Source organism: Notechis scutatus, chromosome 3 (assembly GCF_049901735.1).
Source record: "Notechis scutatus isolate UNSWTSFEM ecotype Mainland chromosome 3, rNotScu1.2, whole genome shotgun sequence".
Classification (NCBI taxonomy): Eukaryota; Metazoa; Chordata; class Lepidosauria; order Squamata; family Elapidae; genus Notechis; species Notechis scutatus.
Genome location: NC_142011.1, coordinates 146,764,964 through 146,788,945, shown reverse-complemented (window position 1 = coordinate 146,788,945; position 23,982 = coordinate 146,764,964). Strand labels below are relative to the sequence as shown.

The window sequence follows — 23,982 nt, the reverse complement described above, 5'->3', positions numbered from 1 at the left end:
AATCTCAGCCACTGTAGGCAATATAATTCCTAGGACCCGGGTTTCTTGTTGCATTTACAAGCTTAGTAGGAATTCTGACAGCCGATTCTCTCTTGTATTTTGTAATTGCTTTTGTGAAACCCTGTGTAGTTTCATAGAAACTGGTAATGCCAAAACCACCTTATCTCCAGTTCAAAGAAAGAAAACATAGGAGGGACAGTTGAAAATGACAACCATATGAGACAGACCCTGAGGAGAAAGGAATACAAAAACTTTTTGACCTTGACTAGTTAATGTTTTCAGATGTTATTTTTGGCTGTTACTTTCTCAGACACAGGCACCACCACAGTAGTTTGAAATGCTAAAGGGATCTCTAAGGAAACGGGAGCATGAATCTAACTCCAAGGGAATTCTGAGCTATTAATCTATGCTTACAAGCTCACCAAACTTTCAGTCCCTTTGTTTGTGTGCAGACATGCATGTTAAATTCTTCTGGTAAGAAAGAATCTTCCAGGAAGATAAACACCATTTTTTAAAATGCTTAACATACATAATAGTCCTGAAGGAATGGGCAATATGTTGTTCCCAGAAGAGATCTTTGGAGGAAAATTATCTACTTCTCTGATGCTCTTGATTTTTCAACTGCCATTTCTAGCTGAAGATTAACAGTAACACTCTGGAAGACCAATTCCTTGTTTAGCTGCTGTTCAACTGAGATACAAGGGTGCAAGCAGGGGTGGGATTCTACCAGTTCGCACCTATTTGCTAGAACCAGTTGTTAACATTCTAAGCAGTTGGGAGAACCGGTTGTTAGAAGAAATTACTGGCCTAATCCTGTAAAGAAGGAAGGAAGGAAACATTCTGGTGTTGCTTTCAGAAACTGCCTCTCCATTAACCCTTATTACATTCTTGGCAGGACTAGACTTCCTGCCTCTGGAACTTCTCTGGAGTTTTTTTTCCTCGTTTGCTGGTACTTTGCTTGTGTGGAGTAACCATTCAAAGTCACAATGGCACTGGAAAAAGTGACTTATGACCCTTTTTCACACTTACGACTGTTGCAGCATCCCCACAGTCACGAGAGGCCATGCAAGGAGATGCGTGCCTCAATGTGAGTGATGTTGAGTTGGCCACGCCCAGCCAGTAACATGACCACCAAGCTATGTCCACCCAGTCACATGACCACCAAACCACGCCCAACAACTAAGCCATGCCCACAGAACTGGTTGTTAAAAAATTTGAATCCCACCCCTGGGTGTAAGTCACAATTCATTGAGATAATTTTGAACAGGGAAGTCTAAAAGTTAAAATCTGCTTGCACAAATCAATAAGAAATAGTAAGGAAATGTGAAGAATAGTTTTTCTCTCTTCATGAGCAATCAGACAACTCATTGTTATGTTTACACTAAATAGTGATCTCAGTTATACAAGTGTCACTGCTTATGTAGCCAAAATGGACCTTCTGCATCAGCCATGTCCATCTTTTTGGCTTGCCTGAGCCTCATTGAGTGAAGAGGAATTGTCTTGGACCATATATAAAATATATAATATAGTTAATGTATAGAAATACACATAATAATGTTAAAGGTTTACGAGCTTGTGGGGCCACATTACCTGCTTTCCAGGGCTGCATGCAGCCCTTGAGCCATGAGTTGGACATGCCTTCCTCCTACATGGGAGAGATCGCTTGAGGGAATTCTAATATTTTCAAAATTAATACAAATAGCATTATTGTCCAGTTCAGATTGAAAAGAGGACAAAGTCTAAATGTCCTGAAAAAGGTATTTGCAAATCTCTCAGAAATCAGGCACTGATTTACAACTTGTACCAGACTTGGGTTACAAATGCTTCACCCAACAGAATGATATTGGAAGCTCAATAAGTTAAGTGGGGTAGCCATACAAGGGTATACATTTAACTTTCTTAGAAACCACCAGAAAATCTCAGACCAAAGTTGAAAAACACCCCCAAAAAAGACAATGGCAAATCACTCTTGTATTGTCAAGAAAACTGTATAGACCTGTCCACAAAGACAGTTGGAGTTAAACTCATTGAAAGGTGCCTTCACTTTATGCTATTCCAATGACACTCAAATATGCCACCACATACATACAGCAAAAACTGTCATGGTACCTTCACAATAAAAAAAATAGATGGAAGTTCTGAAAAAAAAAATTATTTAGCAAATTAGGGAAGGATGTGTAAGCTTATTGATAGAGCATGAACGCTGCACACATAATGGCCACGATTAAATCTCTGATGGTCCATAGATGGCTGGGAAAAGTGCCCATTCGGAAGCTTTGCTGCTACTCGAAGTACTAGAAATAATATCAAGTTAGATGGTCTGATTTAGATAAAGCAGCTAATGTTTGCATTCTAGTTTCTTTTCAGATTATATAAATCTTTTCCTTTTACACTGACAATACCAGTATCTTAGACACATACACCATGAAAGCTTCAATGACATGGAATAAACTGTTATGCAATTGATTACTATAAAACATTTCTGAATGACTCTGAACTAAATCAAAACTTCTTAGATCCAAAAGATTATGAGATAAAAAAGGAAGACCTAGTAAACATTTTATAAATTGGTCACTGATTTGATGAGTATCAATCAACTTTGAACACTATGTTCTTATGTATCTTTTATTTCTCTCAAAAATGCCCACAAATTTAAATTTGTATTAGGTATTATATACTACCTGCTTAGTAGGAAATATTAAACAAATGTTTAAACCATCACCACTGCTTGTAAAATTCAGAATATGGACTATTTTTTCATTACTGAAATAAAACTCAGGAATTATTTTAGGTATTCTGAATTTTTGCAGTGGCAATATCAGTATCTGAGACATATATGATTTGAAAGCTTCATTGGCATGGAATAGACAGTTATAAATTGATTACTATAAAATATTTCTGACTCACTCCTCTAAGTCAAACGTCTTGAAGCCAGAAAATTATGAGATGAAAAAGGAAAGCCCCAATAAACATTTTATAATTGGTCTATTTAAAATCCAGTTGCTTCTCAAAAGAACTGATGTGAACAAACCATAGTTCATATAACCCTTCTAATTTTGAGAAGGAAGAGTGTTTATATCTACCTTTTAAGTAGACTAATTATGACTTTTGACTGTTTTTTAATTAGATCCTTGCTTAACAGATCTTGAAAAGGGAAGTAGGGTTTGACCTAATTAGTACTTGGATGGGAAACCATAAGAAAATCCCAAGATAGTAGACAAGTCTGAAAACAAAACAAAACAAAACCTTGGAAGCACCGGCAAAGTTCTTTCATATTTCTGCTCAGAAAACTACACAAATGTTCCACAAAGTCAATAAGAGCTGAAGTTGACCTAAAGGATAATTCCTACTTATAATTTTGCTCTTAATAGTTCTTATGATTACACTGTCTGAGAGTTATAGTCTCATCAAAACTGGAAGGCATCTAGTTGGATAAAGCTTTGGTAAGCCACAAATCATGGTTTATGTATTACACTGGATCTCCTCACAACAAAGTTCAAAAATTATTGCAGACCAACTCTTTCCAAGAAATTTTATTGAATTAAGCTAAACTCTCTTGCTGTTTATCTTAGTTGGTAAAGTACAGTAATGGCTCGGTCAGAACAGGGACAATGGTTTTACTGTACCAACATTATATAAGAAGTAAAATAGGGAATGACTTATTTAATGTAACATGGCATTGGCAAATCTATGGCTCAAACACTGTGACTAATGTTCCCGCTTTTGTATGTCTTCCCCATCTTGAATTTCTAAAAAGCCTGAATCATGCATATTCTTTTTGTGTCATTTTTGGTTGGGCCTAAAACAAATGTTACCAAATTGTGGATTGATTGTTTTTCCTCATAGAACCAACAAAGCGTGGTTGTTGTTTTTTTGCTATGCTAGTTTTTGTAATTTTGCTCTCTCTAGGGTATAATACTATCAGCATCCCATACATCAAAAATAACATTGTGTAATTGGAGATTGATTTATCTTTTATTGCTATTGTTGTTCTAATGGCAACAAATGCCAATTCTAATGGAGAATCTAGGGATTAAGCTATGGAAAAGAATGTTAATGGTAGATGAACAAGCAGGCAGAATTAGTTCATCCAAAGGGTAAAATACATCTGGAGTGAGTTATGCTAAGCAAACCAAGTAAAAAATTAATTCCAGAGATATAGCTATTTCAAATGTAAAAATATTTCAGGCATACTAAGGAATCTAGGATTATGACTCAAGATGAACATATAAAAAACTTTAAGCTACAATTGCTATTTTTAAACACAACTGAGTTTTCTCATGAAATCATGTCAGACCAGCAGTATTCTTCTCTGATGATTCAACCAGAGTCTTTCAAGATAGCTTTATAGCATGGTCTTTGATGGTAGTAGCCCCTTTTAACTGAGTAGCTATGGAACATATTTTTTGAAAAACTAAACAAAGATATTCTCTAGGCATAGCACACTTGAAATACATGTCATATTTATAAAAGCATAACAAACCACCAGCTGTCGCAACCACACAATGTGATCACATGATTATAATAAGACATCTATTGAAAGCATCTAGATCCCTAGAGTTTTCCTCTAATCATTAAACAGTTATTCAAAATATTGTGATGATGTATCACCCAGACTAACCCTTTCATAATTAGGATATACAACACTGAACTGGATTCAAAACTTTCTCTCCCTTCTATGCCAATCTTTCTATTCTAAAACAAAAATTCCTCCATCTGTTGAAATAGAAGATTTTTTGGATCCATCTCTTTCATTACTGCACTAATTTACTCTTTCTTTTCTCTCTGCCATATACATCTATCTAATCTCCCCCCACCTCTCTCTCTTATTTATTTGTTTAAAATACTTATATCAATTGTTCCCAACTTTTTGGGCACCTGGGAGAAATTTTTCATGGAGAAAGTTTTTTCCACAAATCGGAGGGGGTGTGGTTTTGCATGCTGCCTGCATCCTGCAGACAGGACTTCACTTGTTTGTATGGCCCGGTTGCTAACATGCCGCGGACCGGTGCCGATTCACAGAGCGGGGATTGGGGAACCTGACTTATATGACCATATTATATATCATAACCCATGGCTTAAAAACAACAATATTATATCAAACAAGAATATCAACAACAACAATAATAAAAAAAAGACTTCCAGGCCCCTAAAGCAAGCACTCCTCTATATGTCAGTGACTAAATTAGTAGACCAGCAAAATACTGTGGACATAATATATTTAGATTTCAGCAAAGCATTTGACAAAGTAGACCACAACCTACTTCTTAGTAAGCTAGAAAAAAGTGGAATAGATAGCACCACTACTAGATGGACTCGCAACTGGCTGGCAAACCCTACTCAACGAGTAGTCCTTAATGGGTCTAAGTCTACATGGAGGGAAGTAAGCAGTGGGGTGCCACAAGGTTCAGTCTTAGGCCCAGTACTCTTCAATATCTTCATTAATGACTTAGATGAGGGAATAGAAGGGGAACTTACCAAATTTGCAGATGATACTAAGCTGGCAGGAATAGCTAACACACAAGAAGATAGGCTCAAGATCCAGATGGATCTTGACAGACTAGAACACTGGGCCGTATCTAACAAAATGAAATTCAATGTAGAGAAAAGTACAGTCCTACACTTAGGCAAGAAAAACCAAAAGTGCACATATAGACTGGGTGAAACCAGGCTCAATAGCAGTAGCTGTAAGAGGGATCTTGGAATCTTAGTGGACAACCAGCTAAATATGAGCCAGCAGTGTGCAGCAGCAGCCAAAAAAGCTAATGTAATCCTAAGTTGTATTAACAGAGGAATACAATCAAGATCAAGGGAAGCACTAATACCACTCTATAAAGCCTTAGTAAGACCACACCTAGAGTACTGCATCCAGTTTTGCTCACCACATTATAAAAAAGATGTTGAGACTCTAGAAAAAGTACAGAGAAGAGCAACCAGGATGATTAGGGGACTGGAGGCTAAAACATACTATGAATAGTTGCAGGAACTGGGCTTGGCTAGTCTAGTGAAGAGAAGGACCAGGGGAGTCATGATAGCAGTCTTCTAATATTTGAGGGGCTGCCACAGGGAGGAAAGGGTCAAGCTACTTTCTAAAGCGCCTGTAGGCCAGACAAGGAATAATGGATGGAAACTGAACAAGGAGAGATTTAACCTGGAAATAAGGAGAAACTTTCTGACAGTGAGAACAATTAACCAATGGAACAGCTTGCCCTTGGAACTTGTGGGAGCGCCATCACTTGAGACTTTCAAGAAGAGATTGGACTGCCATTTGTCAGAAATGGTGTAGGGTCTCCCGCTTGGGCGGAGGGTTGGACTAGATGACCTACAAGGTCCCTTCCAACTCTGATTATCTGTTATCTTATATCAACATCTGGATTTTTCTAGGTTCCAGCCCCACCACTGAGGAAACAACCAGCTCTTCAAAGCCTTCCAGAAGGCAAGAAGAATTAGGGACTTGCCTGATTTGAAGATGAAAAGTGTTCCATAGGGCAGGGGCCACTATGGAGAAGGCATGCTTCTGAAGTCCCAGCAGATGACAACATTAAAGGAAGCAACATTGAGTCTTTTATTGTCAGGATTGTTTTGCAAATAGATTTACGAGCGATTAATCTAGCTAGCCTTTTTTCCTTTTGGTAGGCTAGACAACAGTTCTTTCTTGAAACAGATTCAATGACTAAATTCACACCATAATAAGCTTCGTCCATCACGTTTGATGTTGGTTTAATAAACTGTGTAAACCTAGTAAAATGATTTGTAGTTGATGGTTTACAACAGCATGATGTGTGAATCCACCCAAAAATGGTTTATGCAACAGACATTGGCAGAGAAAACCAGAGTTTAATATACTGAATAGTCCCAGAAACTTTGTGTTAATTTGTTTTGTTTTCCTGAGCCCATCTGAGTCCATCCTTTTTTTCTCTTCTACATTTGTCCTGTTTCTTCTATTATCTTTCCCCCCACTCCAGAATTGTTTTGTCCCGGTTATGTAAAAATGTCTCTCTCATTTTCCTCGTTCAATTACTGCACACACCTGGGCAAGCTTTAAGTTATGAATTAAAGCCCAGATGGTTGGATATTCTTGGCCTTCAACTGGATTTAGAATTTTCTGTGAGTTTAACCACTGGCCAGCACATGTATCAAGAAAGTGCTCTGAGTTTTAGAAGAGCTCTAACCAAGAGGCTTTATTGTTATAGAACAACTATCAATAATTATCCATATGCTATTCAACACAGAGATATAGCTCCATTACGCTGCTCTTAATACCCCCAAGATTGCTTTTAATGGTTCTCAAGAGAAATATCACAGCCCCTTCGCACTTTCCAAACAAACTCAGTACAATGAAATTACAGTTAAATGAAGCCAGTAGAAAACCAAGTGCCTTGATACAGCTGCCTGTTCAGCAGCCAGGCCCAGAAGAACCTATAAGCCACTTGCAGCTTGATATGGAACACATCATAACATCATTGCCTACTAAATTAAAGCAAACACAGTCCATTGTTTGATGCATTTGCCAGCAAGGATGCTCCTCTGAATTAACCTAGGATAATTGTAGAATCCAACTCCCTGTACCAAAACAATCTGGGTTTATTGAGTACTATTGGGACATCAAGCACTAAATTATAGACTTTTCTGCATGTATTTCAAATAGATACCAATTGTTCAGAAATAATGATGATCTAAAAATAGCAAGATAATGCAGTGATGTTGAAATATTTTAGTAAGGTACGATCAGTATTTTGATAAAAGATGGTTCTTAAATATGATAATGTGAGCAACAAGTTACTTTGCTCATGTATACAAGGCCCTGCTTGGAGTTAATAAAGTTGCAAACTTACATTAACCAAAAGCCAGTCAGCCTTAATGAAAGGCAAGAATTCATTAACTCATGCTACCTTGGAAGTTAATGTGCAAAAACTAAAGTGTTCAGGCTGAGATAACATTGACAAACAAAGGCTAAATTATATGGGTGCATTTGTTTTGGTGTTCCAGGCTTCAGATTTTTAAATTTAAATAGCTTCTTGTCAAAATATTGTGTTTGTGTGTGTGTGTATATACAGAAGGAGAACTAGCAGAGTTATTTCATGTGTTTCTGGAGAACTCTTCATTTGAAGATGAAACTTCCTCTGAAACCTAAATTTTGAAAATTCCAGAAAAGCAGCTTAAAGATCTTATTGTGAACAAATTCCCAGGAAGCTCAAATTATGGCAGTTATCCTGGGGACCCAAGATCTGAATGAGAAGATAAAAGTACTCCATAGACATGAGGAGAGAATCTAGAATTGAACCTGGAACCTCTGGTTTAAATCACTGTTCATTAGGCAGTTCTGGAAATAATGGCTGGCTTTACATATCATGCTAGTAATCCATGAGTGGTATATATGTATCATCTTTATTTTCACATCTCAGACTAGAGAAGACCTGGGTATTTTATGGCTTCTAGCCACATCCAGCCTTTTGGGTTAGTCGGAAATTAGAAATCAAGATGTAACACATATTATTATCAATAGCAGGTAATCAAAACCATGTAATTTACTGCTTTTTATAAAGTGATACAATTAATATTGAGCAGAATTAAATTCAGCCTGTTAGTTTGGCCCTCCACAACAGTTGCAATTTCTCATGTGGCCCCTTGGGGAAAATTAATTGCCCACCTGTGGATTAAAGAGACAGAGTTGTTATCATTAAACATTCAATTTTGTTGAATATTTTATGAGAGAAACCCAACTTTACATTAATAAATTACACTACAAGCACCCAAAGATTCCTCCTATCCTATCTAATTTCACTGGATAAGTTTTAGTGACTGACATTTGAGGATGAGATCCATAGTTCTGGTTGCACTATTAACGCTAATTTGATTTTTCTTTAGAGAAATGATACTGTTAAAAATACATTTCTGACTGTAGTTCTGAAAAATTGCATGCTGGTTTGCAAGTTAGCATAACTGACAAAAATTCTCAACTCCATCAGTTCTATGCCACTTTGGAATGAAGCTTCTAAAGTTGGAAATAGTAAGAAGTTAAAAATAGATGGGTTATCCAATCTAGGAAAAACAAATGAAGTAGGAAAATGGCATATTAATTTTTGCCAAGCCAATGGCTTCTTCATTCTTCAAACAACTAAAATGATGCTGATAATACATACAGTATATACAAAGATCAAATTGAGTATTATTGGTATAATGATGTGGAAGAGCTCAAATATAACAGCAAGATACAGCTAGGGATTAACTAGAGCACATCACAAGCTGCTCACGTGTAGGTTCCAAGTCACATTGAAGTGGAAGAACAAAATAAACCAGTTTTTATGATTGGAACTTGAACGTATGACTACCATTTTCAAGGAGAGCATCAGGAATTGCTTTGAGCCCCTAAGTCAGTGATTCCCAATCTTTCCAGCTTTGGCACCAGGGTGGGGTGGGGTAGAGAGAGGGGATGGTTTTGCATGTGTGCCCACTGCTTGTTCAAATTGAGCTTCCCATGCTCACCCACTAGTTGCCTGACCCAACAGACCGTGTCTTGATACCGGGCTGCAGACTGGAGATTGGGGACTGCTGCCCCAAATCTCATTGATAGGGAACAAGAAGATCTGTAGAATGAAATCAAATAAGTTGTTAAGGATAAATGTGAAGAAAGACTGCCAAAGACCAAGACACAAAAGAAGGAAATTGGTTGTCAGAACAGATAGTGAAAAATTGCCACGAGGAAAAGAGAAGCCAAAGCCAAAAAATAAAAAATAAAAAAAAATCCATCCCACCCCAAAATGAAGAACTCTGGAAGAGACATAACAAAAAATGTCAGAGAGCTATTAGAAGAGGCAAGAAGCATAGAAACAGATACAGAAAACATGGAAAGTTTTCAAAAGCTCTCCAAATTGAGAACAACATTCCAACCTCAGATTGATATGCTAAAGGATGCCAGTTGGTAGGCTGTAACTGATTCAAAGAAGATCAAATTAAGGAGGAATATACTGAAATTCTATGTAGTAGGAGGTCAATATTCAAAATAATTTAGAAGATATTCTTGTTTACAAGACCTTTTAATACTACAAGATTAAGTTAGATCAGCTCTCTGGTTATTATCAAGTTGGAAGTATCTTCAAAAAGATATGACAAGAAATAAAAAAAACCCAGTAAATTCTAACAGAACCATACCAGCCAAACTGGGAAACAACATGATATCCAATATCCAACAGATGGGAGAGATCAGAATACATACCAACTCCCAAGAAAGGACATAAAGTATTCAAACTACAGCACAACAGCCTTAATTTCACATGCTAAAAAAACCAATGCTTTAGGTCATTCAAATGCAGATTGGAGTCCTAAATCAAGATGCTTTTTTTCAAATTCTTTGGCTTTCCCAATTATCCAGCATGCTACAGAAATGATGTGTGGTTCTAAAACCAGCTTGAGTATAAAATGACCAGGTTCAAACTATCATATTTTGGATCTCTAGATATAGAACCCTTGAGAAATCCATAATGCTGAGAAAGATGGAAGGAAAGAGAAGAGAATGACAAAGAGCAAAGTAGAGGGACTTGTTTACATAGGCAATGGGTGCATCACTGGAAAAACTGAAGGGCCAAGTTGGTTACAAAATGCTTTGAAGAATGTTTATTTAATCAATACTGACTTGATGCCACATAATCAATTAAAAAATCAGCCTGTCAGCCAGAAACAGGGCAGAAAAACAGCTCAAAGACTAGACAATCTTGGAATGGGAGTATACAGGCTGAGCATAACCTCTATGAAATTATTATTGACCATGGATGTCAACTTGGACAACATGACAAATTGGCAGAAAGTGGCAATGTTTATACCATAGTGATTTTAATAATAATAACAATAACGACTTGATAGGTGGATGAAAATGTCCAATTCAATCTAAACATCTGACTGACTGTGTGACAAGCCATAAGCATTAAGCTACTGCACTCTTTTTATTCCTATTGAGATCCATGCCCAAATATTATGACAGTAACTGAGCTGGAATGAGCTATAGTATTATTAGCAACCTAAAAACAACAAGATAAATAGCCATTTGAGGCAACAAGAAAGCTCAGCAACTGATATATCCAGTAATTGTATAGCATGTCTAGTGGCTCTTAAGTTCAGAAAAATAAAATAATGTTAGGTAAACATTAGAGGTATTTATATTTACCTTTTCAAAAATACCCATCACATATTTTAGAAATAAGACTGAAATTACTATTGTTTCTCCAATACTAAACTTATATTTTCAAAATTCTACTTAATTGTTTTTAGAATTTAAGCACACATAAATACAACAACAACAACAACAAAAAATAAGTACCAACTGAATTAGAATGATGAAGCTCCTCTTTTGATTTAAGTATAAGGGGTAAGAAAATGTACTACTTACCTCTGTTAAACCAGAAACTTCTCCTCGGGCAAACGGCCTTCTGATGGATGGAGTGAATACTCTGGCCTCTGATATTGGCTGTCCTCTCATAAAATGCTTCCCTGCTTCAAAAATGTCCACTTCTACCATCTTTCCCATGAATTCAGGGTTCTTTGGTACAAGAATCTTTAAAAGAAAATATATTGATTGTTTTTCCAAATACTTTGAAAAGTACTTACAGTTTTACATCCAAAAAGGAAGAAAGATAAACGTAAAAAATGCCACGTGATATCTTAACATTTGATAGCATTTGCCATAACAGAAACCTATACAATATTAGAAAATTTTAAAGTTTTTTTATATAAACCTTCCCAGCAGTACTGCAAGCTAACTCATATCTGCCCACAGCCTGGAGTTCGATCCTGACTGACTCAAGGTTGACTAAGAAGTGATATATAACTCTCTATTGTTATTGCTTAACTACAAAATATTTTACAAAATATTTCTCCAATTAGAAGTTGTTTCCACATTTCTAATTATTTAGAACCTAAATAATAATCTAAATAGAGATATCTTAACATGAGAGATGTCATTTTAATGAACAAAATGAGGGGAAATCAATTAATAGGAAAATCATTTATATTAATCTATTTTCTGCAACTTGGAGAAAACAGATGCATTTGACAGCTCCAGTCACAGGATTGGTGGAAACTAGGTATCAAATTCATGAACATTATTTTGTATGACAGTTAAAGTTAAGGATGACAAAAAGGACATTTTTTTCCTTATTTTTAAAATGTTACCTGTTCGTAGAATTTATTATGAGCAACATAAAATTTGGAATCAAAGGATTCTTCTGTAACAAGCACTTTCTGTCTCTTCCCAATCTGTGAAATAAAAGAAAAATGCAAGTAGCAGTGAGTGAAAAGATGCTATTGTAAATCCCCCTTTCTCATGCAATTATCAGGCGGATGTGAAATAATTTAATAGCCACTGGAGGAAAAAAAACCTCTATTACATCTAATTATCATTTGGACAGATAGGAGACTATGGCCCTCTTCTACATACAAGGGACGTGGTGATCTGAGATTGATGCAGCTCTTTTATTCCCCTAACATTGTGTTGCTTCTAGCTGTACTGGAAAGCTGAACCAATTAACTCTGTAAGTTAATCATCTAGGCTTATGCTCCAGAGAAAACATGGTGATGACAGCTTACTCCACAGCAGCAGGAAACAGTAGATCACAACCTACTACTTGATAAGATAGAAAAATGTGGGTTAGACAGCATCACCACCAGATGGATTAGTAACTGGCTGACCAATTGCGCGCAACATATAGACCTCAATGGAACTGCATCTACATGGAGGGACCTACGCAGTGGCTCTGTCTTAGGCCCGGTACTCTTCAACATCTTCATCAATGATTTGGATGAGGGGATAGATGGGGAACACTCCAGAAGATAGGCTTATGATGCAAGAAGGATCTTGAAAGGCTTGAACATTGGGCACTATCTAACAAAATGAAATTCAGGAATGAAAAATGTAAGGCTCTATATTTAGGCAAGAAAAACCAAATGCACGTGTATAATATAGGTGGTATCTGGCTCAGCTGTAGTAACTGTGAGAGGGATCTTGGAGTCCTAGTGGACAATCAATTAAATATGAGCCAGCAGGGTGCTGCAGCTGCCAAAAAAGGCAACACAGTTCTAGGCTGCATAAACAGAGGGATAGAATCAAGATCACGTGTAATGTTAATACAATTTTGTAATGCTTTGGTAAGGCCACACTTGGAATACTGCATTCAGTTTTGGTTGCCACGATGTAAAAAAGATATTGAGGCTCTAGAAAGAGTGCAGAGAAGAGCAACAAAGATGATTAGAGGACTGGAGGCTAAAACATATAAAGAACAGTTTCTGGAATTGGACATGTCTAGTTTAATGAAAAGCAGGACTTGGGGAGACATGATAGCAGTGTTCCAATGTCTCAGGGGCTGCCACAAAGAAGAGGGAGTCAAGCTATTCTACAAAGTGCCTGGCAGCTCCAGTGGCCTAGAGGTGGAGCTTTCGCTTCACAATCAGGAGGTTGTGAGTTCGATCCTAGGTAGAGGCTCATATTTAGAATAGACTCTCCTGCTCGAGCAGGGAGAGGCTAGGCTTATGACCTCCAAGATACCTTCCAGCTCTGTTACTCTATGACCTGAGGGAAGGACAAGAAGCAATGGGTGGAAACTAATCAAGGAGAGAAGCAACTTAGAACGAAGGAGAAATTTCCTGACAGAACAAATAATTTGTGGAACAACTTCAATCAATAGATCAGAATAGAGCTGAAAGGGACCTTGGAGGTCCTGTAGGCCAACTCCCTGCTCAAGCAGTCTCTCCAAAAACCTCTAGTTATGAAAGCACCCACACCTTCTGACGGCCAGCTGTTCCACTGGTTAGTTGTCCTCTCGCTTAGGAACTTTCTCCTTAATTCCAGGTTGCCTTTTTCCTTGATTAGTTCTCATCCATTGTTCCTTCTCTTGTCCTCTGCAACTTGCCTCAAGAAGATGTGAATGCTGCAACACTGGAAGTTTTTAAGAAGAGACTGGACAACCCTTTATCTGAAATGGTATAGTGTTTCCTGCCTGAACAAGGGGTTGGACCAGAAGACCTCTAAGGTCCCCCTTCCAACTCTGTTCTGTATTCTGTGTTCCCCAGGGCTTTAAGAGATGAACGGTGTTTAGATTATAGAATGTAATTCTTTTAACTAACAGTAATTAATTCAATTAACCAATTTGAATACAATTCATTTTCAAAACTAAAACTAATTTCCACTGCCAGAAGAACCCCTTCATTATGAATCCTAGATCTATCTATTAATAGTTCTGAGAATTATTATGCTGGAGAGAAGGAATTATTTTACAGAGCCTTGGGAATATTCTTTCCTACGATAGTAACATTGATACGGTATATCTGAAAAGACCTGGATATTGTTTTCTTCTTCTTTTTTTGTAAGCTCTTCGTACAACTCTTTCAAGGGGGGGAGCGGGGAAGGAGAGGGCTGCAGCAACCATCCTTTAGATGTGACTGCTTGACTATTTCTCAGCACTGCCCACAAAGGGAAAAATAATAATCAAGACCACCAATATCGACGTTACTAGAATAGATTTTCTTGCAGTATTTTAAATGTTCCTGGCTCAATTTGACAACCACATTTGCTAGACCTCACACTTTTATCTGGAGTCTAAAAATATTCACAAGAATATATCTTTCAGCTGTTGAACAATAATTGCAAAAAAAATACCCTCAACAACCCCACATTACAATCTGAATTAAAATGAAAAGATGAAAATCATGGAGACAGTGCATATATTAAATTATTAACAGCCTTTCACTGTCACCAGGGAAAACAAGTACTGGATTGTTCTGCAACAAGGAGTTATCATTGTGGATATGGCCGTCCCCCTATTCCTTTTGCAGCAACTTTCCTGGCATGGGCGAATTCTTCTCCATTCTCCTTGGCAATCCTTCTTTTCCTATCACAGCGCATCAAGTACCAAACAAACAATGAGTACCTGGACAACATTTTCATGTGGAAATGCACCACGTACCAAATTCAACAAGTTTTGAAGCAGTGGAGTAACGAGGCACCACTGTATTTCAAAGAACTGCAGGCAAGTGGTTCTTTCTGAAATAGCTTTTCAGAAGAGCATCTGAAGTACTGCAGAGCTCTAATATATTATATTGCACTCCCTCCTTCAAGTTTTCCTCACAATAACAATCTTGAATAGTAGGTTATTGGCTCACAGTCACCTCCAAGCTACCATTTGGAATATACATTACTCTTAAATCTGCCTCTCCCCAAACCTAATTGTACAGACTAAATATCTTTTGATATTTAGCAACAAAAATGAAACAGATTATTATTTGTTATAGTTCTAATTCATCTTTATTTTCTACAACTGAAAGCAGACTACATAATGCTTCCTCTTCCTATTTCCTCACAACAACCACCATGTGAGATGGATTGGAGAGAGAGGGAGGGAGGGGGAGAGAAGGAGAGAAAGAGAGAGAGAGAGAGACAGCGCAACTGGCCCCAAATAATCCAAATGGTTCTCCTGCTTAAGGGAGGACTAAAATTTGTGGTCTCGTGGTTTCCAGTCCAGAACTTCAATCACTGCATCAAACTGGCTCTCCATGATTACACTTCAGAGACTTTTGAGTTGTTGATGATTCCAACTTTGCATGTTGCCCCTACATGTACAATGTATGTGGCATTTGTAATGCTGCTCACGGAAACTCTTGTTTCCTCTCTTTCATTTAGCCAAATAGAATTGATCTAAGCAACAGATGCACACAGTGCAAACCTCCATCTTTTCAACTCTTTCACTGCCTGGTTGGAGCCTTGAGAAGCAGGAAGGGATTAAACAGAAATCAAAGGAAGCAGGGCTTGAATAGCATCTTGTTAGCATGACAAAAGGAATACCTCTGTTGTTGAGCATTGGGCAATGCATCTCATTAAATTCAAGGGAAAGAACAATTATTTAAGCCCCCCATGACTGTATCTGGCACTAGGCTCCGTATCTGAGAGCCTATCCAATCTTATGGGGAGAGCTGCTACTTTCTCAGCCCAGCAATCCTGCTTCAGGGTAAATCGCCCACTTCTTACTACTGTGCACCTGCATCTGACTGCTTCATTTTGATCTGGTCTCCTGCTGTGAAAATGTTGCTTCTTCAAGCACAGACATGCCTTGAAATGCAGCTCATATGAAAATTATATTCAGAGATGTCAGCAGTGACCTAAAAATGACAAATAGGCCTCAATTGCCTTCTTTTAAAATTCAGTTTGGTTTAATTGATTTCTTCTCTACAATAGTATCTTGCCATATGATGCAGTTCCATCAAACTATATAGGCAGGGCAAGAAAATAATTCATTACCCTTATCTGTATCTTTATCTGACTTATAATCATGTAGTTCATTTGTTATGTTTTCCTGATTTCCTGATTCTGGTTCTTTACAAAGAACGATATGAAGGGGTTCTTATACCCAGCATTTTCTCTCTCATACATAAACACAGAGACATACCCACAGATACTTTTGTTATTTCCTGCAGGATTAGGGGGGGGAAAAGAACAAGGAAATTGTAAAGTATACCTTTACAATTTCTTACTAATGTTTATTTTTCTTAAAAAAGTATATTTTAATCTGCATTCTAAGCAGGAGTTGGAAATCTGCCTTCACCAAATTCAATTCCTTTCCCTTTTCAGTCTAGTATTCAAGGAAAGCTGACTGGCTAGGCCTCCTTCAGGGCTTTCACTAGGAAACAAAATGGAAGCCAAGAGCGTTACTTCAGAAATCCCAGGCATTTCAAAGGGCCTTAAAAAACCTGGCTCTCCTCCCAGACCTTTGGAGAGATGGACTGCTGCTCCCTTTTTCCCTTTCTGTTCCCCCTTGCCATTGTTTGTGGCTGTCCTGTTTGTTATATTGGCCTCTGTTTTTTAAAAAAATGTCTTAATAACTTAATAACTACCCAGAACTATTCAGAGTCTGGAGGCATATAAACTAATTATGAAGATGATTAGCAAGGAAACAAAAATGGGTTGAGTAGCCTAGCTATTCCATCCGGCTTGGGCTATTGTACAAAAGGCAACTATTTTTTGCCACACAAGGCAAGCATGCGTAAGGCTAAGAGGGAGAAGACCAAGAGTCTACCTGACAGTCCAACCACCTAAAACCACCTGGTAGATATCTCTGTCACTATAACAAAAAATACACATTTATAAGAGAATGGATAGAATCAGTCTACAATCCAGTAGAACAACTTTCCCTTTATGGCAAGCCTTTTGAAGCAGAACATACTGCTTAGTATAGATGTTGCAATGCTATTCAATCTAAGCAGAAGTAGTCCAGTTCCCCATAACATAAGATAATAAAATGAACCTTACAAGAAAAAATAAAAATAAACAAGAGCCACAGAGAACCAAGGTGTCAATGGAATTTCCTAATTATCAAGTAATGACATTCCCATCGGTGCCACAGTCAGGTTCCTCATGGAGAAATTCAGAAGCAATTAATGCCATCGATTAAATCCTAACGATTACGAATGAATGGGACAGTTTTTTTTTACAGCTGAAAAGAATTTTACAGCCGTGTTCAAAACTCATAAAGACCTTGGAGCTCAAAAGAGGATTCAGACGAGCAGAAAATGGAAGTAAGGTTTCTTTATATATTTAAATGTATATGCTGCCACTCATCCAATGCTCATGGCAGCTGGCAGCAAGTAAAAACTATACAGTGAGAAATCATGAAACATCCACAGAATGGAATAATGCACAGAGCAGTCAAACTGCAACTGCAAATAGAAAAAAAATGAAAAAGTAAATATTGATGGTGAAATCCAGCCAAACCCAAATGGTCTACAGAAGCGCTGATCTTAACCGACTTCGGGAAGCAAATTGCATCAAGCTAGCTTCTAGAATAAGATTGCTCTGTTATATTGGTACCATAACTGAGAAGTAGAGTTTCCCAGGCTATACCTCTTTTACCTCATCTCACTTCACTAATAGGGGATTATCATTAGCAGTTTCTTCCCCAGATGGATTGCCATGGGTGAGCCAATACTGGTTGGAGAAGGCAACCCTATAGGCACACTTCAGTGAAAGTCAGAATGTGGTGCCTCCAATTTCCCACCCCATTAGATCAGGGGTGTCAAACTCAAGGCCTGCGGCCAGATCTGGCCCGCGGGGCCGCCCTGGAAACAGCGAAGGACCGGCCCACAAAAGCAGAGCTTGGGAGACTGCAGTGGCCTCCTGCAACCCTCTGCCAGCAAAAATGGAGCTCCGTTTTCCCTGGGGTTACAGGAGACCATCACAGCCTCCTGAGCTCCATCTTGGGCCACCACAGGTGCCCCCAACACAAGTGATGTTGGGCTGGCCACGCCCACCCGGTCCCCAAGGTCAAACACAACCCTGATGCGGTCCTCAATGAAATCAAGTTTGACACCCCTCGAGTTTGACACCCTTGCTGTAGATAGTCCAGAAGGATACTATAGTCAGTGTTACGAAAGGCTATCCAAAAGTCTAATGAGGATCAAGAAGGCGCATTATCTCCAACTACTTCCTAGTTTCATATTAGAAAATGGATCAAACTAGAATTATCACTTTTAATGATCTCTAACTTTTATGGAAACACACATATTCATGAGAGACAAAAAAGAAAGACTTTTGTTTCCCCCAAAAAACTACTTTAAGCATGTTTATCTTAACTTTTTAAAGTCTGTGTCATAACTTTTATTTAAAAAATAGATTGCTATCAAAATGTTAAGAACTTTTACCCTCTTGTTTTATCCTAATTTACCAAATGTATCAAGCCTGTAACTATCATGTACAATAACATAATTTTATAGGGGAAAATGCAGGAAGCATACATGCAGTTCCTACCTATCCCGCTTTTCCAGGAGGAGTTCTGTTTTCAAATGAACCCTTATCTATGTATGCATATTTATATTAGCATAGCTTAATATTTTCCCTTTTAGCTGGAGGCAATGGAAAGAGTTACTGTTTCATATAAGATTAAATTACCTGATTGTAGTTGGAATCAGTCTTACATATGAATAACAAAAAAATAAACGAGATTATGACCTTATCTGGTTCTTCCTTTTTCCAATTTTCAATACTTCAATGCAAATAACAATAATAATAAAAAATTTTTAGCCAGGGCAAAGCAAGATGGAAAAGAAGAAGAAGAATAACCTCAGTCTTTTAAAACTCAAGAACAACAGATCATCAGAATGTGGAAGCTAGATTTACTAGAAACAAATGTTAAAACAAATATTAATACTGAGCAAGACTAGGAACAATTATTTTTTGTCTTAGATGGCTGTTATATTCTTTACTAAGTCTAAAATAACCACCAATAAAACAGAGTGCTTTCAAAGCTTTGAGGGTAGCCTCAGTTTTTGTCGTTTGTGATCTGATAGACAACAGCCCAGGATGGCCTGTTAAACTGCTTTTTCCTGTAAACTCCTGTTTATGTCATCAGTGATAGTATCTAGTCACCTTGTCTTCTGTCAACCACTTTTTTGATTGTGTTCGATTTTTCCAAACACCAAGGTCTTCTCCAATGACACTTGTTTCTGTCCAGGTTTGAGAACAAACTAAAACATATCAATTACTAGTCTTCTATGTAAACTGATAGTATTGTACCTTTACGGTGGCCTGTTATTTAGATTTTTTTTGTTAAATTATTTGTGATACTGCACTATTTCATTTAGATATTAGCCCTTTTCAAAGAAAAGATAAGGTACCTGATTGAACACCATGTTTTGTGAACATTTAGTATCCTAGAAAAATCCTACTTTGTAGGAATTCATTAACCGAAGAGAAGATCAAAGCAACCCGACCTTTCCTTAATTAACAAATTTAGTCAAGTTCTGAATGCTCTGAGTACTCTCCTCTGCAACTGAATAATATCTCTGGCACATGTATGCACTTATAAGTGAATTACACAGTTAATAAAACCTGGGACTGTCTTCTGGTGCACCCTCTTTCAGTCTATGGTTGGCCCAGTAATGATTCAACTGAATATGAAGGAAGCCCTCCAAGAAATCTTGAAGCTCTCTGATTGGGAAGAAAGATAATACAATTGTTAAATAGAAGTGAACTGCGGCAGGACAATGAAGAACTTAGGATTCCTACTTGTAGAAAAGTGATGGGCTAGAAGATGGATGGCTAGCCTGAAGGACGGAATGGTAGGTTAAGGTATAGTGAATGGCACAGATAGTTGGTACTAGAATTTTAGAATGAGTCCAGTTCTAGAATAAGCCAAGTCAGCTTCATGAAAAGTCAGAAAAAATTATGTTCAGTCCCTAATCATTGTAACCAATTCTATTAAATTCTTCCAGAGTCCACCTCAGGAAATGAAAGCTTGAAGAAAAGAATGGCAGGCATAACTGATGTATAGCTCATCAGTTGTGGGGAGATAGCTTGATGAAGATGTCATGGATTCAACCCCAACGTATGTACTGAATTTGCATTTCTCAAGCAAATAGATAACTGGAGGGAAACTTTCAGAAATTTTATTATATGGCACAATATACAGCTTACACTAAATACCAATGTACAATATATGCTCAGCAATCGTACGAAACAATTCACATGGCCATTTTTAGTGAAGCATAAAATATTATAAAGAGATATCATATAGAACTATTATCATTATTATAACTTTAATAGGAAACTAAACTATATAATATATTCCCCCTTCATTCTCCATGGAGGAAAGGTGAATCAATATTTTGAAATGTTTGGGAAGTAATGCTTTTTTAAAAAATGTAGTGCTTCTTTCCTGAGTGTTGCAGGTCCTGTTTAAATAGATTCAGCATGTTTGGCTCAATTACTTCGCTATTCCAGAGCATGAAATTTTATACTTTCCGTAACTATAACATGTTGAAATTGACCCATCTAGTGATTCTGTCCAGTATGCAACTATCTTTTTGCCAGGAAATTAGAATCCTTTTCAGTTGTTTCCAAAACTTCATCATGAATGGTCTGTTTAGTTTCTTGACGGTAGACTGGAAATCAGAACAGATGTTGGCTTTATGAATTCTGCATTTCCATTTTATGAATGAAATAGAAATAAAGAAAACTCACCCTCTATTAAACATGAAGCTAAATGGTCAAGTAACAAGAACCTATTGTCTTGGTTAATGATTAATTAGGAAAGTAATGGATTGGATCAGTTTTCTGTATCAACTAGATCAGGGGTCCCCAACCGCCGGTCCGCGGACCGGTACCGGTCCGCAGAACAAGTCTTACCGGGCCGCTGGTTGCTGGCGCCGCCATCTTTTTGGTAAAAAGTGCTTCCGGTGAGCTTTTCCGGGTAGAAAGCTCACCGGAAGCACTTTTTCATCAAAGAAAGATGGCGGCACGCCCGGTGAGCTTTTCTGGGTAGAAAGCCATTTCTACCCGAAAAAGCTCACGAAGCGCTAGCGCCGCCATCTTTTTGACGAAAAGTGCTTCCAGTGAGGTCACCGGAAGCACTTTTCGTCAAAAAAAGATGGCGGCGCCCAGTTGATGCCGGTACCGGGCCGCGGTGCCCAGCTGATGCCGGTACCGGGCCGCGGCGTCAAAAAGGTTGGGGATCACTGAACTAGATGATACAAATTTGAATTCTGAATTTTATACCTTTAATGACATTTGATTACAATGGAGTAGCATTAGTTATTAATATCATTGCTGAGATGCAAAATCTTAAGAATTATAGAGATCAGCTATGCATAAACATTGTAGATTTTATACACTTCAAAATGATTGCGTTTGGCAGATTTTACAAAATAATCTCTAATAATGTTAGAAATGTTAGCAAGAAGCATTTCAATAACCTCTATTATTCATTTGGATCAGAATATAAATAATCTTAAATAGCAGTAATATTTTATTGTACAGTATAACCCCATACTGTTAAAATGTAAAAACAATGTAATTGTAAAAACAAGTAATGCTAACAATTTTTTTAAAAGTTTAGAAAAATGTTATCAACAATTCTTCAAACTTATGCATTAGTGGAATTTATTTTCCACTGACATCTGAAATATCTAAACAAACTACAATATCCATAATCCATAATTATTGCCCTGACGAATGAGATATGAACCTTCAGATTTTTAAAAATAATTTGTGGAATGATTAATAGAAGCTAGTTAAATTTCAGCACTGAAAATTGGTAACTTAGATATCACAATGTAGAAATGCATGCTAGATAAAATAGTTACACGAGACCCTTCCTTGAAATTGCTGGCTTCTGCTCCAACAACTGCAAACAATTTCAGCCTTATTTCTCTCATCCTGATTTGTAGAGGAAAACCAAAACCGAGAGAAAGCCAATTTCTTTGTGGGACTGGCAAAGCTTCTGGAACATAGGGGTAAGGAGGATTTAGGAGCCAAGATGAGTGAAGAACTTCTGCCAAGAGGAAACTACCTGTTCTGCAGCCCCAGAGGAAATGTGAAACTGTTTCTGAAGTGTTTCCTCTGAAACAGGAACCAAAGTAATGATAAATCAGATTAGCTTTCCGAGTAAAGTTAACATATGTATGTATGTGTGAGAGAAACAGAGGCACAGAGAAAGAACATAGACAGGTGCAGTCCCCATATGTGGAAGGGGCCTAAGAATACTAGTTATTTTTAAAATAATTCAAAACACTTTTTAAAAAATCAATACGTTATAGCTGCCTAATGGATCATGACTTGCTTAAATAGTCCTACTGTGAAGAGGAAATTCCCTATAAGCAATGATCATTCTGGTTCTTTCCCAACATTACAAGAAATGTATTAATTGGCATACTTCCAAAATACTATATATAGCTTAATAAGCTATATGAACAAGACACAAACACACATTACAAACCCCCCATTCCTTCAGACCTAAAACTGATTTTAGATCTTAAAATTCTTATGCTGAAATACTGGTATGAGATAGGAAAAAAAATGAAACGATAGATTGATAGATGATAGAAATGATAATAGATTGAAATAGAAAAAATATTTTTTATTGAAATAGGATAATTATTCCATTCAAAACTTACTGAGGTGTATTTTGTATATTTCAAGGATTTTTTAAATTAATCACTTAGGAGTTTCTTTTACTGCTGCATATTATAGGCTAAAATTACTTTAAGAAACTTAGTCCTTAGACTTGCATGACATCTGAAAATAAAAATAGCATATTATATCATAAAAAGAAATATATATATATATATATATATATATATATATATATATATATATATATATATATATATGTTTTTTTAAGTTTTCGCGGTACTTACATGTATGGTGTTCGGCTTGGTTCGGGTATTTTCCCACGTCATTGTAGTTCTTTTAAAGTTGTAGCAACGTTTCAGCAGAATCTCATCTGCCATCATCAGGCTTCTGTATTGTGTCCGTCTGTGGGTCAGACTTTTACAGTGGTTTACTCCCAACCAATCAGGATGAAGAAAAAACCATTCTGGCACAGCAATAGGCTGCCCCAAATTTAAATCTGAAACCACTGTAAAAGTCTGACCCACAGACGGACACAATACAGAAGCCTGATGATGGCAGATGAGATTCTGCTGAAACGTTGCTACAACTTTAAAAGAACTACAATGACGTGGGAAAATACCCGAACCAAGCCGAACACCATATATATCTCCTAGACCAAATCAACAAAGATCTTCTTACACTTCACCTCAGACTCAGCAACAAGATTCACCCCTTACTTTGGGACAAATCCAAACAACTCGCTGTCTGGAGAGCCGAAACACAGACCACCCTCAAGACAGACACACACACCAACAAACTCAGAAAACTACAACAATGCCAGAAACCAAATCCCCCCCCCTCACAGCCACACATGAAACAAACAGTGCACAACATCTCAGACAAGATCCTCACCGAAGCCGAAACCAAGGTCCTTTCAAAAGGATTCAACTTTGCTGTTGCTCCCAAACACATCCCCACAGAAACCATCATATGCGGAGTTGAAACCAGCCTGACCAAAACCAACCCTGATGAGGCTAATAGAATCAGACTCGAAATCACCAACATCCTCTGCACTAGCAAACCACCCAAAAGCAACTTATCCAAAGAAGAACAAACTGCAC

At 37.4% G+C, this 23,982-nt stretch overlaps 1 protein-coding gene across 2 annotated transcripts in view; it reads right to left on the bottom strand.

Moving 5' to 3' along the window:
- The window catches only part of CDKAL1 (CDKAL1 threonylcarbamoyladenosine tRNA methylthiotransferase), a 330,383-nt gene that overhangs the window by 13,750 nt on the left and 292,651 nt on the right, over positions 1–23,982 (bottom strand). For both annotated transcript variants that reach the window (XM_087961383.1, XM_026669980.2), the window contains exons 14-15: positions 12,166–12,249; positions 11,384–11,548 (exon numbers count right to left, since the gene is read on the bottom strand). In XM_087961383.1, the coding sequence (XP_087817509.1) occupies positions 11,384–11,548; positions 12,166–12,249 (249 nt within the window). The remainder of the gene's footprint in view (positions 1–11,383; positions 11,549–12,165; positions 12,250–23,982) is intronic.